The sequence below is a fragment of the Salmo salar genome, chromosome 14 (genome assembly GCF_965601325.2).
Source record: "Salmo salar chromosome 14, fSalSal1, whole genome shotgun sequence".
NCBI lineage: Eukaryota > Metazoa > Chordata > Actinopteri > Salmoniformes > Salmonidae > Salmo > Salmo salar.
In genome coordinates, this window is record NC_138304.1 from 33990408 (window position 1) to 34005087 (window position 14680).

General features: G+C 41.4%; 1 protein-coding gene across 4 annotated transcripts; it reads right to left on the reverse strand.

Moving 5' to 3' along the window:
* Window positions 1-12111: 12111 nt before the first annotated feature.
* Window positions 12112-14048, reverse strand: LOC100136439 (cathelicidin antimicrobial peptide). 4 transcript variants are annotated; one of them, XM_014140493.3, is made up of 4 exons: window positions 13787-14048; window positions 13420-13542; window positions 13185-13301; window positions 12112-12890 (listed from the first exon to the last, which is right to left on the reverse strand). In XM_014140493.3, exons 1-4 carry the CDS (start codon window positions 13964-13966, stop codon window positions 12714-12716), a joined length of 597 nt encoding a protein of 198 aa, XP_013995968.3. In that variant the 5' UTR covers window positions 13967-14048; the 3' UTR covers window positions 12112-12713. The 4 variants fall into 4 exon arrangements, with proteins under 4 accessions (XP_013995968.3, XP_082816762.1, XP_013995967.3 ...); XM_082960636.1 differs by having other exon boundaries at window positions 12112-12892; window positions 13175-13301; XM_014140492.3 differs by having other exon boundaries at window positions 12112-12887; window positions 13173-13301.
* Between the last annotated feature and the right edge of the window lie 632 nt (window positions 14049-14680).

Genomic DNA, 14680 nt, shown 5'->3' on the forward strand with positions numbered 1-14680 from the left:
AATAGGATAAAAATTGAGAAACCTCTTTCTTACAAGCATTTTCAATGATCTGGGGCCGGCAAGCCCAAGCAGGGCCTGAACCAGCACTGGCATCACTGATGATGGAGAGAGAGAGAGGGAGAGAGAGAGAGACAGGGGGCAGGGAGGAGAAAGAGAGGGGAGAAGAGAGAGGGGGAGAGGGGGTAGTGAGAGAGTTTAACTGAATTCTAAATATGACTTGTGCAACTTTTGTGACTGTAGTTTTTCTTCAGAGGGCATGGTTGGCCTTGCTGCCCCTGTGCCTTACTGCAGAGCGTCTCCTGCAGGGGGAAGCTCAACCTTACAGTCACCTCTGACTGGTCCACATCCTCTGTATTCAACTGGGATCAGAGAGAAAACACAGTATTGTCAATTCTTTCAATGGTCATTTCCCCCCATTGAGTCTATTTATTTTCCATGAAAAAGTGTACATGCTGTTGCATATTAAACAGACAACTATTGCTTAACTTGAATGAAAGAACTATTTAACAAACCATGACACGTAAACATTGTTGTGCCCATCAGCACTGTGTAAATAAGAGGGAAACGTTCATACTGTCAGAATACTCACAGTCTCGACTTCCAGCTGGTTCAGAAACGGATGGAAAGCCTGCTCTTCCACAGGAAGCAGCTGATTTAAAGCAGCTGTGATGATGTCTTCATACCTAGTCTCAGTCTGGGACTGACCTCTGACCAGCAGGCAGGCCACATTGAGCAAGAGGAGAGATCTCACCAGAGCCTTCATCTTCATGTCTGATTCCTACTCTGAGATCCACTTCTGTTTTATAGTCTGTCTTGTGTTTATAGGAAAACCCAGGGATGAGCAATTTTGGGGAACCACATCCCTTTTGTCAAACCACTGCCTGCGGGGTAATCCCTGTTTACTGTCTGTGCCAGAGAGGTAAACGTATAAAGCAAGGTGATGCTTCAGTCAGCATTCCCAACTCGTTTTCTTTTCCCAGCCTGGCCAGTCAGAGATAGGCCAGGCTGGTTTACCAGACACATAAAGTCCTGGACTGAAAAGCATTTTGTATTAAGATTCTTAGTCCAGGACTAGGCTTAATCTGTATCTGGAAAAAGGGTCTTACATGTTTCAACAAAGCCAAAATTGTCTGCCAAATAGATCAATCAGAGCATTGACCCTTCATATATACATATAATAACCTGTAATTGAACCCACAAATGCTGATGCTCCAGATACTCAACTAGTCTAAAGAAGGACAGTTTTATTGCTTCTTTAATCAGAACAACAGTTTTTAGCTGTGCTAACATAATTGCAAAAGGGTTTTCTAATGATCAGTTAGCCTTTTAAAATGATAAACCTGGATTAGCTAACACAATGTGCCATTGGAACACAGGAGTGAGGGTTGCTGATAATGGGCCTATGTAGATATTCTGTAAAAAATCAGCCATTTCCAGCTACAATAGTCATTTACAACATTAACAATGTCTACACTGTATTTCTAATCAATTTAATGTTATTTTAATGGCCAAAAATGTGCTTTACTTTCAAAAACAAGGACATTTCTAAGTGACCCCAAACTTTTGAACAGTAGTGTATATATACAGTCGTGGCGAAAGGTTTTGAGAATGACACACATATTAATTTTCACAATGTCTGCTGCCTCAGTTTGTATGATGGCAATTTGCATATACTCCAGAATGTTATGAAGAGTGATCAGATTAATTGCAATTAATTGCAAAGTCCCTCTTTGCCATGCAAATGAACTGAATCCCCCCAAAACATTTCCACTGCATTGCAGCCCTGCCACAAAAGGACCAGCTGACATCATGTCAGTGATTCTCTTGTTAACACAGTTGTGAGTGTTGACGCGGACAAGGCTAGAGATCACTCTGTAATGCTGATTGAGTTTGAATAACAGACTGGAAGCTTCAAAATGAGGGTGGTGCTTGGAATCATTGTTCTTCCTCTGTCAACCATAGTTACCTGCAAGGAAACATGTGCCGTCATTACTGCTTTGCACAAAAAGGGCTTCACAGGCAAGGATATTGCTGCCAGTAAGATTGCACCTAAATCAACCATTTATCGGATCATCAAGAACTTCAAGGAGAGCGGTTTAATTGTTGTGAAGAAGGCTTCAGGGCGCCCAAGAAAGTCCAGCAAGCGCCAGGACTGTCTCTTAAAGTTGATTTAGCTGCGGGATCGGGGCACCACCAGTACAGAGCTTGCTCAGGAATGGCAGCAGGCAGGTGTGAGTACATCTGCATGCACAGTGAGGTGAAGACTTTTGGAGGATGGCCTGGTGTCAAGGAGGGCAGCAAAGAAGCCGCTTCTCTCCAGGAAAAACATCAGGGACAGACTGATATTCTGCTAAATGTACAGGGATTGGACTGCTGAGGACTGGGGTAAAGTCATTTTCTCTGATGAATCCCCTTTCCGATTGTTTGGGGCATCCGGAAAAAAGCTTGTCCGGAGAAGACAAGGTGAGCGCTACCATCAGTCCTGTGTCATGCCAACAGTAAAGCATCCTGAGACCATTCATGTGTGGGGTTGCTTCTCAGCCAAGGGAGTGGGCTCACTTACAATTTTGCCTAAGAACACAGCCATGAATAAAGAATGGTACCAACACATCCTCCGAGAGCAACTTCTCCCAACCATCCAGGAACAGTTTGGTGACAAACAATGGCTTTTCCAGCATAATGGAGAACCTTGCCATAAGGCAAAAGTGATAACTAAGTGGCTCGGGGAACAAAACATCGATATTTTGGGCCCATGGCCAGGAAACTCCCCAGGCTTTAATCCCATTGAGAACTTGTGGTCAATCCTCAAGAGGCGGGTGGACAAACAAAAACCCACCTATTCTGAAAAACTCCAAGCATTGATTATGCAAGAATGGACTGCCATCAGTCAGGATGTGGCCCAGAAGTTAATTGACAGCATGCCAGGGCGAATTGCAGAGGTCTTGAAAAAGAAGGGTCAACACTGCAAATATTGACTCTTTGCATCAACTTCATGTAATTGTCAATAAAAGCCGTTGACACTTACGAAGTGCTTGTAATTACACTTCAGTATCCCATAGTAACATCTGACAAAAATATCTAAAGACGCTAAAGCAGCAAACTTTGTGTAAATTAATATTTGTGTCATTCTCAAAACCTTTGGCCACAACTGTACATACACTGGGCTCCAAAATTACTGGCACCCCTGACTGGCAATGCAAAACAATATTTAAAAAAATATAAACAATATAATTACAGAGATAAACTCAAAATACCAACATGTGAGAAATACTGTACTTTATTAATGTTCAATGGAACCCAACAAAATCATAATTATTTAATACAAAATACATTTCACCAAAATCATACATAATACATTTCACCAAAATCAAGGTTTCATAATTATTGGCACTTCCCATTTAGTTACACTACCTTAATATACTGCTCAAAACATTTAAACAACACATCCTAGATCTGAATGAAAGAAATACTTATTAAATAGTTTTTTCTTATCATAGTTGAATGTGCTGACAACAAAATCACACAATAATAATCAATGGAAATCCAATTTATCAACCCATGGAGGTCTGGATTTGGAATCACACTCAAAATTAAAGTGGAAAACCACACTACAGGCTGATCCAACTTTGATGTAAAGTCCTTAAAACAAGTCAAAATGAGGCTCAGTAGTGTGTGTGGCCTCCACGTGCCTGTATGACCTCCCTACAACGCCTGGGCATGCTCTTGATGAGGTGGCGGATGGTCTCCTGAGGGATCTCCTCCCAGACCTGGACTAAAGCATCCGCCAACTCCTGGACAGTCTGTGGTGCAACGTGGCGTTGGTGGATGGAGCGAGACATGATGTCCCAGATGTGCTCAATTGGATTCAGGTCTGGGGAACGGGCGGGCCAGTCCATAGCATCAATGCCTTCCTCTTGCAGGAACTGCTGACACACTCCAGCCACATGAGGTCTAGCATTGTCTTGCATTAGGAGGAACCCAGGGCCAACCGCACCAGCATATGGTCTCACAAGGGGTCTGAGGATCTCATCTCGGTACCTAATGGCAGTCAGGCTACCTCTGGCGAGCACATGGAGGGCTGGGCGGCCCCCCAAAGAAATGCCACCCCACACCATGACTGACCCACCGCCAAACCGGTCATGCTGGAGGATGTTGCAGGCAGCAGAACGTTATCCACGGCGTCTCCAGACTCTGTCACGTCTGTCACGTGCTCAGTGTGAACCTGCTTTCATCTGTGAAGAGCACAGTGCGCCAGTGGCGAATTTGCCAATCTTGGTGTTCTCTGGCAAATGCCAAACGTCCTGCACGGTGTTGGGCTGTAAGCACAACCCCCACCTGTGGACGTCGGGCCCTCATACCACCCTCATGGAGTCTGTTTCTGACCGTTTGAGCAGACACATGCATATTTGTGGCCTGCTGGAGGTCATTTTGCAGGGCTCTGGCAGTGCTTCTCCTGCTCCTCCTTGCACAAAGGCGGAGGTAGCGGTCCTGCTGCTGGGTTGTTGCCCTCCTACGGCCTCCTCCACGTCTCCTGATGTACTGGCCTGTCTCCTGGTAGCGCCTCCATGCTCTGGACACTACGCTGACAGACACAGCAAACCTTCTTGCCACAGCTCGCATTGATGTGCCATCCTGGATGAGCTGCATTACCTGAGCCACTTGTGTGGGTTGTAGACTCCGTCTCATGCTACCACTAGAGTGAAAGCACCGCCAGCATTCAAAAGTGACCAAAACATCAGCCAGGAAGCATAGGAACTGAGAAGTGGTCTGTGGTCCCCACCTGCAGAACCACTCCTTTATTGGGGGTGTCTTGCTAATTGCCTATAATTTCCACCTGTTGTCTATTGCATTTGCACAACAGCATGTGAAATTTATTGTCAATCAGTGTTGCTTTGGACAGTTTGATTTCACAGAAGTGTGATTGACTTGGAGTTACATTGCGTTGTTTAAGTGTTCCCTTTATTTTTTTGAGCAGTGTATATTAACTAGGCAAGTCAGTTAAGAACAAATTCTTATTTTCACTGATGACCTAGGAACAGTGGGTTAACTGCCTTGTTCAGGGGCAGAACGACAGATTTTTACCTTGTCAGCTCGGGGATTTAATCTCGCAACCTTTCGGTTACTAGTCCAATGCTCTAACCACTAGGCTACTTGCCGCCCCATTTAGTACATAGTGCAACCACCTCTGGCAAGGATAACAGCATGGAGTCTTTTCCTGTAATGTTTGACAATGTTAAGGAACACATCTGGAGGGATTTTGGACCATTCCTCTATGCAGATCCTTTCAAGATCCTTCACATTCTTTGGTTTGCGCTTATCAACTGCCCTCTTTAACTCAGCCCACAGGTTTTCTATTGGATTGAGGTCCGGCGACTGAGATGGCAATTGCAGAACATTGATTTTGTTGTCACAGATCCATTTCTGTCTGGATCTTGAGGTATGTTTTGGGTCATTGTCTTGTTGGAAAGTCCACACACGGCCAAGTCTCAGCCTTCTGGCAGAGGCAACCCGATTGTCAGCCAAAATTGCCTGATACTTGGTGGAATTCATTATGCCATCAATCTTAACCTCTTACATCTAGACGTTCCGCTAGCGGAACACCTGCTCCAATATCCAATGATAGGCGTGGCGCGAATTACAAATTCCTCAAAAATACAAAAACTTCAATTTTTCAAACATATGACTATTTCACAGCATTTTAAAGACAAGACTCTCCTTTATCTAACCACACTGTCCGATTTCAAAAAGGCTTTACAGCGAAAGCAAAACATTAGATTATGTCAGCAGAGTACCAAGCCAGAAATAATCAGACACCCATTTTTCAAGCTAGCATATAATGTCACAAAAACCCAGAAGACAGCTAAATGCAGCACTAACCTTTGATGATCTTCATCAGATGACACACCTAGGACATTATGTTATACAATACATGCATGTTTTGTTCAATCAAGTTCATATTTATATCAAAAAACAGCTTTTTACATTAGCATGTGACGTTCAGAACTAGCATACCCCCCGCAAACTTCCGGGGAATTTACTAACAATTTACTAAATTACTCACGATAAACGTTCACAAAAAGCATAACAATTATTTTAAGAATTATAGATACAGAACTCCTCTATGCACTCGATATGTCCGATTTTAAAATAGCTTTTTGGTGAAAGCACATTTTGCAATATTCTAAGTACATAGCCCAGCCATCATGGGCTAGCTATTTAGACACCCGGCAAGTTTAGCCTTCACCAAAATCAGATTTACTATAACAAAAATGTTATTACCTTTGTTGTCTTCGTCAGAATGCACTCCCAGGACTGCTACTTCAATACCAAATGTTGGTTTGGTCCCAAATAATCCATCGTTATATCCGAATAGCGGCGTTTTGTTCGTGCGTTCCAGAAACTATCCGAAATGGTAAATCAGGGTCGCGTGCATGGCGCAATTCGTGACAAAAAAATTCGAAATATTCCATTACCGTACTTCGAAGCATGTCAACCGCTGTTTAAAATCAATTTTTATGCAATTTATCTCGTAAAAAAGCGATAATATTCCGACCGGGAATCTCCTTTTCGGCAAACAGAGGAAAAATCACAAAGACGGGGGCGGCCAGTGCACGCGCCTAAGCCCACAGTCCCTTGATCGGCCACTTGAGAAAGGCGATAATGTGTTTCAGCCTGGGGCTAGAATGACGACATTCAGGTTTTTCCCGGGCTCTGAGAGCCTATGGAAGACGTAGGAAGTGTCACGTTAGAGCAGAGATCCTTTGTAATAGATAGAGATGGCAAAGAAGTTCAAGAAATGGTCAGACAGGCCACTTCCTGTAAAGGAATCTCTCAGGTTTTGACCTGCCATTTGAGTTCTGTTATACTCACAGACACCATTCAAACAGCTTTAGAAACTTTGGAGTGTTTTCTATCCAAAGCCAATAATTATATGCATATTCTAGTTACTGGGCAGGAGTAGTAACCAGATTAAATCGGGTACGTTTTTTATCCAGCCGTGAAAATACTGCCCCCTAGCCATAACAAGTTAACCAGTGCCCCTATGACCTCTGGAATTAAAACAAGCCTAAAACATCACTGACCCACCACCATATTTCACCTTGGGCAGGAGGTGCTCCTTGTATACATCTCTGTTTCGATGCCAATCATGCCGATGTTTCAATTTTGGTCTCATCTGACCAGAGCACCTTCTTCCAGTCATAATTTAAATTACGTTTTGCAAACTCCAAGCACTTGCGTCTATGTCTTGGGGTCAGAAAGGGCTTTCATCTGGCAACCCTTCCAAAGAGCCTTTGGTTGTGGATGTGGTGTCTGAGGGTGCTTTTTGAAACCTGGTGACCCCAATACGCCACCAAGGCCTGCAATTCTTTTACAGTGATTCTTGGCGATTTTGTTGCTTCTCTCACGATCCTCCTCCCTATCCTGGGGGACAAAATGCATTTGCGTCCCCTACTTGTGAGGGTTTCAACTGTTCCATATCTTTGGAATTTTTAAAATAATTGCCCTTACAGTGCTCAGTGGTAAATTCAATCGTTTGTGGATCTTCTTGTTGCCATTAACAGATTTACGAAGGTCTATGGCCATCTGTCTCTTTTGAACTGCCAGTTCTTTTCTTAACTTCATGGTGTTGGATGACAAAGGGATATTGCATACGTGTTACCTCATTTTTATACCCAGTGAAACAGGAAGTGATGTAATGACTCAATATAGTTCCTTAAGACTTAGATAAACTTAAATAAGTGGAATTTAATTCCGGGTTTAATTTTGGTAGATGTTATTTACAATAATCTTAAGGCTGCCATTAATTGTGAAACCTTGATTTGGAGGACATAGATTTTTTGTTAAATCAATAAATGATTTTGGTGGGTTTTGGTGGGTAACTGGCGGCAGGGAAGTCAGGCGCAGGAGAGCAAAACTGGGTAATCAACAGAGCAGTTTTATTCATAAAACCACCGGAAACCAGAACAACAAACAAATGGGTACAAAACCCATCGCACACCAGAGAAAACGTGCACATGCACTTACAATAAACAATCCCACACAAAGACATTGGGGGAACAGAGGGTTAAATATACAACAAGTAATTGAGGGAATTGAAACCAGGTGTGAGGAAAAACAAGACAAAACACATGAAAAATGAAGTGGATCAATGATGACTAGAAGACCGGCGACGCCGAGTGCTGAGCGCCGCCTGAACAAGGAGAGGACCCGACTTCGGCGGAAGTCGTGACACATTGAAACATTAATAAAGTACAGAATTTCTCACATGTTGGTATTTTGAGTTTATCTCCATAATTATATTGTTTATATTTTTTGTTTGTGCATTGGCAGTCAGGGGTGCCAGTAATTTTGGAGCACACTGTATGTATATGTGTGCCAGAGAGGTAAACGTTCAAATATGAGGTGAACAGAGGCTGGCTTAAACAGCGAGGAGTAACGGAACTAATATTATCACTTGTTTGTGCGCTATGACCCGATACACATAGCCACATACCCATTCTAACATCTCTGGAGAAACCCGAAATAGCGACATTCCCCATCCAACCTGACAGAGTTTGAGAGGATCTGCAGAGAAGAATGGGAAAAACTCCCCAAATCCAGGTGTGTCAAGCTTGTACCATCATACCCAAGAAGACTCGAGGCTGTAATCACTGCAAAAAAATTGTAAGGGGGAAAAATCCCGTATAAGCATTTTAAGCTTGTACAGCAGAGACAATGTAATGAAGAATTACTTGAATAGTTCTTAATGCTAAACTTTGTTATGCACATGCGCTGTATGAGCCTTAAACCTGTAAATTTCCACTGTCTGTTTGAAGGTCTTTTAAGAAGAATCTGGTATTTTTCCACTCTGCCTCTGTTCAACTTGGTCACAGATATAAGGTGAACAGAGGCTGTCTTGATCAGAGAGGAGTAACGGAACTAATGTTATCACTTGTTTGTGCGCTATGAACCGATAGCCACAAGAAGAAAACAAGGTAGCTTATGATGCCCTGATATGCCGGGGAGGGATGGAACTAGCCATGACTAAGCATTTTTAGGTCTACTATATAAGACCTCAGCATTTCCTGTATTGTCAGGCTCTCAATGATCACCTAAGGGTGGTCGTTGACCAGCTCCATTATTGCAATAATTTATCGATATTGAAGTATGATTGTTTGAAGAAATAAAAAAGTCTCTACTTATTGGTTAGAATTTCCACGACAAAGTGCTTCAACAAAGTACAAGTAAAGGGTTGGAATACTTATATAAATGTAATATTTCGTTTTTTTGTATTATATATATATTTTTTTATAAAGCCTGGTTTTTACTTTGTCATTATTAATAATTATTAATATTATTATTATTATTATTATTATTATTATTATCTGTCGTTCTGCCCCTGAACAAGGCAGTTAACCCACTGTTCCTATGCCGTCATTGAAAATAAGAATTTGTTCTTAACTGACTTGCCTAGTTAAATAAAGGTAAAATAAAAATAAATAACATAAATTATGGGGTATTGTTTGTAGATTGATGAGGGAAAAAACGATTTAATCAATTTTAGAATAAGTCTGTAATGTAACAACATTTAGAAAAAGTCAAGGGGTCTGAATACTTTTCAAATGTACTGTATATATATTGTTATTGTATTTAAAACAGCATCATAAACAATCATTCTAATCACCCCCTGTCATGACTCCCACTGAAGGTGGCGCCCCCACCTGCTCGGGTGGCGCTCGGCGGTCGTCGTCACCGGCCTACTAGCTGCCACTGATTCCTTTTGTTTTCCCCCTTTCTGTTATTGTTTGCACCTGTCCTTAGTTGGGTTGATTAGCGGGGCTATATTAGCTAGTTGGCCCGCCTGCTCTTTGTGCGGGATTGTTTCTCTGTGTGTTGCTTGTTTACGCGCTGTATGTATTAGACGCTAGTGCATGGTTTTTCGCTCTCTGTGTTTTGTCCCCTGTGTTTGGGGCACCTTGAATTTTGTGTGGGCTCAGTTCGCTATTTGGGGTGGCTGGTGTTTTGCTGTGTCGAGCATTAAAAGCTATCACCCTTATCGCTGCTTCCTGCGTCTGATTCCTCCTCCACTACGCTCAAACCTTACATCCCCCCAAAAAACTTTGCAGCTGTTACTGTCCACTGTTATATTTTTTTAATGAAATGCAAGCATAGCTTTTGTCCTCAAATCTATACAAAACGTTTTATCATGCCTTGTATGTTCTTAATATTACAAACATGCAAAATATTTGCATAAAATAATCGGATAATAACTTAAAAGGAAGAACATTTTCTTTCTTGAATTATGTCTCTGTCACGCCCTGACCATAGAGAGCCCTTGGTTCTCTATGGAGTTGTAGGTCAGGGCGTGACTAGGGGGTGTTCTAGTTCAATATTTCTATGTTGGTGTTTTGTATGGTTCCCAATTAGAGGCAGCTGGTAATCGTTGCCTCTAATTGGGGATCATATTTAGGTAGCCATTTCTCCCACCTGTGTTTGTGGGATATTGTTTTGTGTATGTGCACCACTGAGGTTACGTTTCATTGATTGTTTATTGTTTTATTTAAGTGAAACTTTCAAACAAAAGATTTGGAACTCAACACAGGCTGCGCCTTGGTCCCGTCCTTATTACGAACGTGACAGTTTCTTACATTTCCGGCCCCTAACTGGCTAGGCGGGGATCATACTAATTACTCATAACCAGTAGCAATTTTAGCCTGTAAATCTTGGTGGGCAACAAAAAAGAAAGTGGAATGCATGCCAGCAAAACCACTACACAACACAATACTAAACAATACATTAATTGGATGATAACGGTGACAAGCGGTGCCCACAAGCTGTCCCAACAGCGGTCCCAACATCTTACCACTGCTCCACCTGGATATCAGCGGAGCCTTGTCTGGCAGCGAAACAGTTCATTCAGCCTCATTTACTGCCTTTAAAAAAAAAAAATGCTGATACTGTATGTCTGACTTGTTAAACAAATGTGGTTTCTAATGGCAATTGAGATGTAAAAACTATGGCATAATGGGATGACAAGCGGATAAGAGGCAATCCGTAATTTTGATTAGGACGGATGTAACGTTAGTCAATATAACTATTTGTTCAGCAACAGAATTCAGAACATGGGCTGTTCATACAGCATTATCCCTGTTCACCAAGTTAGAACCGTAGGATAAATAAATGGGGCATATAAGCGGATAATGAAAGTTCTTACAATATTAGATGATTACATTTCTCTAAAACAGGTTATAGGCTACCTTAGAACAGTCAGAACAGTAGGCGAAATTAAGATGGGTATATAGACCAAATTATTAGGGTGAGACAAATGTGCTACTAACATCTTACTACACAACATACACCTAGTATTGCTTTCTTAGCTACAGTATACATATCTTCCTGGCATATTACATCATTTACGAAGCAGCATACATTACACTTTTTGACTCAAATTGTTGTGCTCGGCTCACTTGAACAGGAAGGTAATGCGGCGGTCCTCCAAGTTAACAGTTATTTTGATCATCATGCTTCATTGACAGCATGGCCAATTTTGAATGTTTATCATTTTAAACTTGGAAAAGAGCCCCTTAATCCCAGATTTGTGACCACACAGCCACTGTCACTGATTCCTTCCAAACCACTCGTTGAATTTGTGATTTCCAACTTGTTGTGTAGTGTTTATGTCTAACGGCCGATGAGCACCGATACGTTTTATCTATAATTTCAATTCATTATTTCTCTTTATATGACAAGGATTAAAAAGGATTTGCCAGTAGATTGTCAACTTGATTCATGATGATGACTGCTAGCTAAGATTTTGAAAGTATGATGCTGACATGATCAGTCCAATCAAATCTACTGTACATATAACGTGATTTTACATCATTTTATCTGTGAACAATGACCATGGGCCTTCTTGGATGGGCACTTCTATGACAGCAACCGAAGAGCTAGCATTTTCAATGTCTCCTCTTACACTTGGCAGTGACGTAAAGTCAGTGACAGAACACTGAGCCAATCATGGCGCAACGATCCGTATTTTCTGCTGGCTTGCCCCACCACCACAAAAAGCACTGAGCTAGGCTGAAACACCTGCATTTTCGAGATGCCTTACTCAAGAAAACAGAAAAGATACCAAGTTTGTATGCGGCTTTATTATGTCAATGAAATATATATATTTTTGCATTGTTTACAAACTGATATGTGACACGTATTAATGCCAAAATAACATGCAAAACAGGCAAATGTCTGGCTAAAAATGTGGGGTTCTGCCCCACCTGCCCTGAATGACAGGTCACCACTGCTCTTAACTCAATCTGTGTCCAGGAAACCATCCCGACATGTTTCAGAAAAGCCTAAACTGTCGGCCTAATAGAACAACAGAGTAATGATCTTTTTTTAAAGAACAATAAACACAAAACCGTAGATCTCTCAAAATCTTCCTAAGTCTTTTGAAAACGTATTTTGCAGTTTATTAGTGCAGTAAACACGAACTGGAAATAATTTTCCGTAGTTAAAATTCAAAGATTGCATGTAAGAATAGGTATATTATTACACACAACGATAGCTACAAAATACAAAACAATTCAGAATGTAGACAAAAGAATTACCAGAAGCATTTTTTTAAAGAAGCTCAATGTTGCATGTTCAATCATTAACCACAACTTTGAGTGCTTTTGAAGTTTCTTTGATTGGTGAGATATTTTGCAGTTATCCAAAGGGTGTGTTGTGCTGTTCTATGCATTGCGAGTTCCACCTTGGTCTCTTCCGCTAGCTCCAGCAATGGAGGAGCCAAACCCAGGACGAGAGCCACTCCCAGGACGACCTCTCCAACCCCCCTTGGAATCTTTACTACCCATCTTAGAGCCCCTAGAGCCTCCGCTGGGCTTGCCTCTTCTTGTCCGAATCTTCTGCTGTAATCATTAAAAATATGAATTAGAACTTTTAAAAAGGAAAAAGCAGAACCTTTTTGACCAGACTAATCGGAAAATGTTATTATTTCAAGAGATACGTGTTTCCTTTATGAAGAAACATGAATTTGCACATTCATGAAATTCGTAAGCTGCTAAGCATTTAATACACTTTTCACATCTGCATTTTTTTTTATTGCAGATCAACTGTTCTGACACTGTTAGGCTACCATTAGCATTACGTCCTAACTAATATAGGTAGGGAGATGTTGAGAAATAACTTGCAGTGCTCAGTACTGGCATAGCATCTTCTGCCTCCATGTATTCACAAGAAATGTCAGACCGGTCAGTGTTGAGGGTGTTGCCAGTCTCCAGAATCGGATGTCTGACCTCCATGCTGCACATCATTCGTTTCTATAGAGGAAGGAGTCATTGACAGTTAGCCATTTGTCAATCTCAGTTTATTATTGGTCTTTTCTTGCTTCCCATGACTATTATTTCACACACTACTGTAAAATCCAATTGTTCTTACCCCATTTTTCTTCAGAGGGCATGGTTGGCCTTGCTGCCCCTGTGCCTTACTGCAGAGCGTCTCCTGCAGGGGGAAGCTCAACCTTACAGTCACCTCTGACTGGTCCACATCCTCTGTATTCAACTGGGATCAGAGAGAAAACACAGTATTGTCAATTCTTTCAATGGTCATTTCCCCCCCATTGAGTCTATTTCTTTTCCATGAAAAAGTATCTGAAAATGTGTACATGTTGTTGCATATTAAACAGACAAATATCGCTGAACTTGACTGGAATAAAACTATTTACAAACCATGACACGTAAACGTTTTTGTGCCCATCAGCACTGTGTAAATAAGAGGGAAACGTTCATACTGTCAGAATACTCACAGTCTCGACTTCCAGCTGGTTCAGAAGTGGATGGAAAGCCTGCTCTTCCACAGGAAGCAGCTGATTTGAAGCAGCTGTGATGATGTCTTCATACCTAGTCTCAGTCTGGGTCTGACCTCTGACCAGCAGGCTAGCCACAGCGAGCAAGAGGAGAGATCTCACCAGAGCCTTCATCTTCATGTCTGATTCCTACTCTGAGATCCCCATCTGTTTTATAGTCTGTCTTGTTCTTATAGGAAAACCCAGGGTTGAGCAATCCAGGCTTTTGGGAAACCACTGCTTGAGGGTAGTCATGCTTCTTCCAGGAGTAGGGTTAGCCTACTCTGTGTCTGAGAAAATGGCTCTACGTGTTGTCTGCCAATTAGATCAGTCAGACCATTGGCCCCTTTGCAGTATATTGCTAAATTAAATACATATTTTAGTATAAACAGCGTAATGAACAATTATTCTAATTCTAATCATGTTTGTTAAGATGATGTATGCTTTGTATTCTACTTTATACATGCTAAAACAGTCATTCGTTATGGGCTAGACTATGATGATCTGTAATGTCTACTGCACTTTAAAGAAAAGTTGTTGAGTGAAATTAGCACTTGTCAAACTTGGAAGTGTATTAAGTATACATGTAAAGTGGACTTAAGTGCTGAAAACCTAAACATACAAAACATAATTGACCAGGAGAGATAGTTGACAAGCAAACATAATTGGATGGCAAGAATCATCACAGACGTCCTTGTAAAGTATTGTGTGATATGTTTCTTGTTTAATATGCAATATAGTGTCAAACGTTTTTTATATACAGTGCCTTCAGAAAGTATTCATACCCTTTGACTTATTTCACATTTTGTGTTACAGCCTAAATTCAAAATGGATTAAATAGATTTTTTTTCACAC

Excerpts from the sequence above, each read along its gene's own strand:
- LOC100136439 (XM_082960636.1), bottom strand. The coding sequence starts at position 13,966 with ATGAAGATGAAGGCTCTGGTGAGATCTCTCCTCTTGCTCGCTGTGGCT. Across the intron at positions 13,543-13,786 it reads ACCAGCTGGAAGTCGAGACT|TTGAATACAGAGGATGTGGA; the intron begins GTGAGTATTCTG and ends CTCTGATCCCAG. Across the intron at positions 13,302-13,419 it reads GCCCTCTGAAGAAAAATGGG|AAACGAATGATGTGCAGCAT; the intron begins GTAAGAACAATT and ends CTTCCTCTATAG.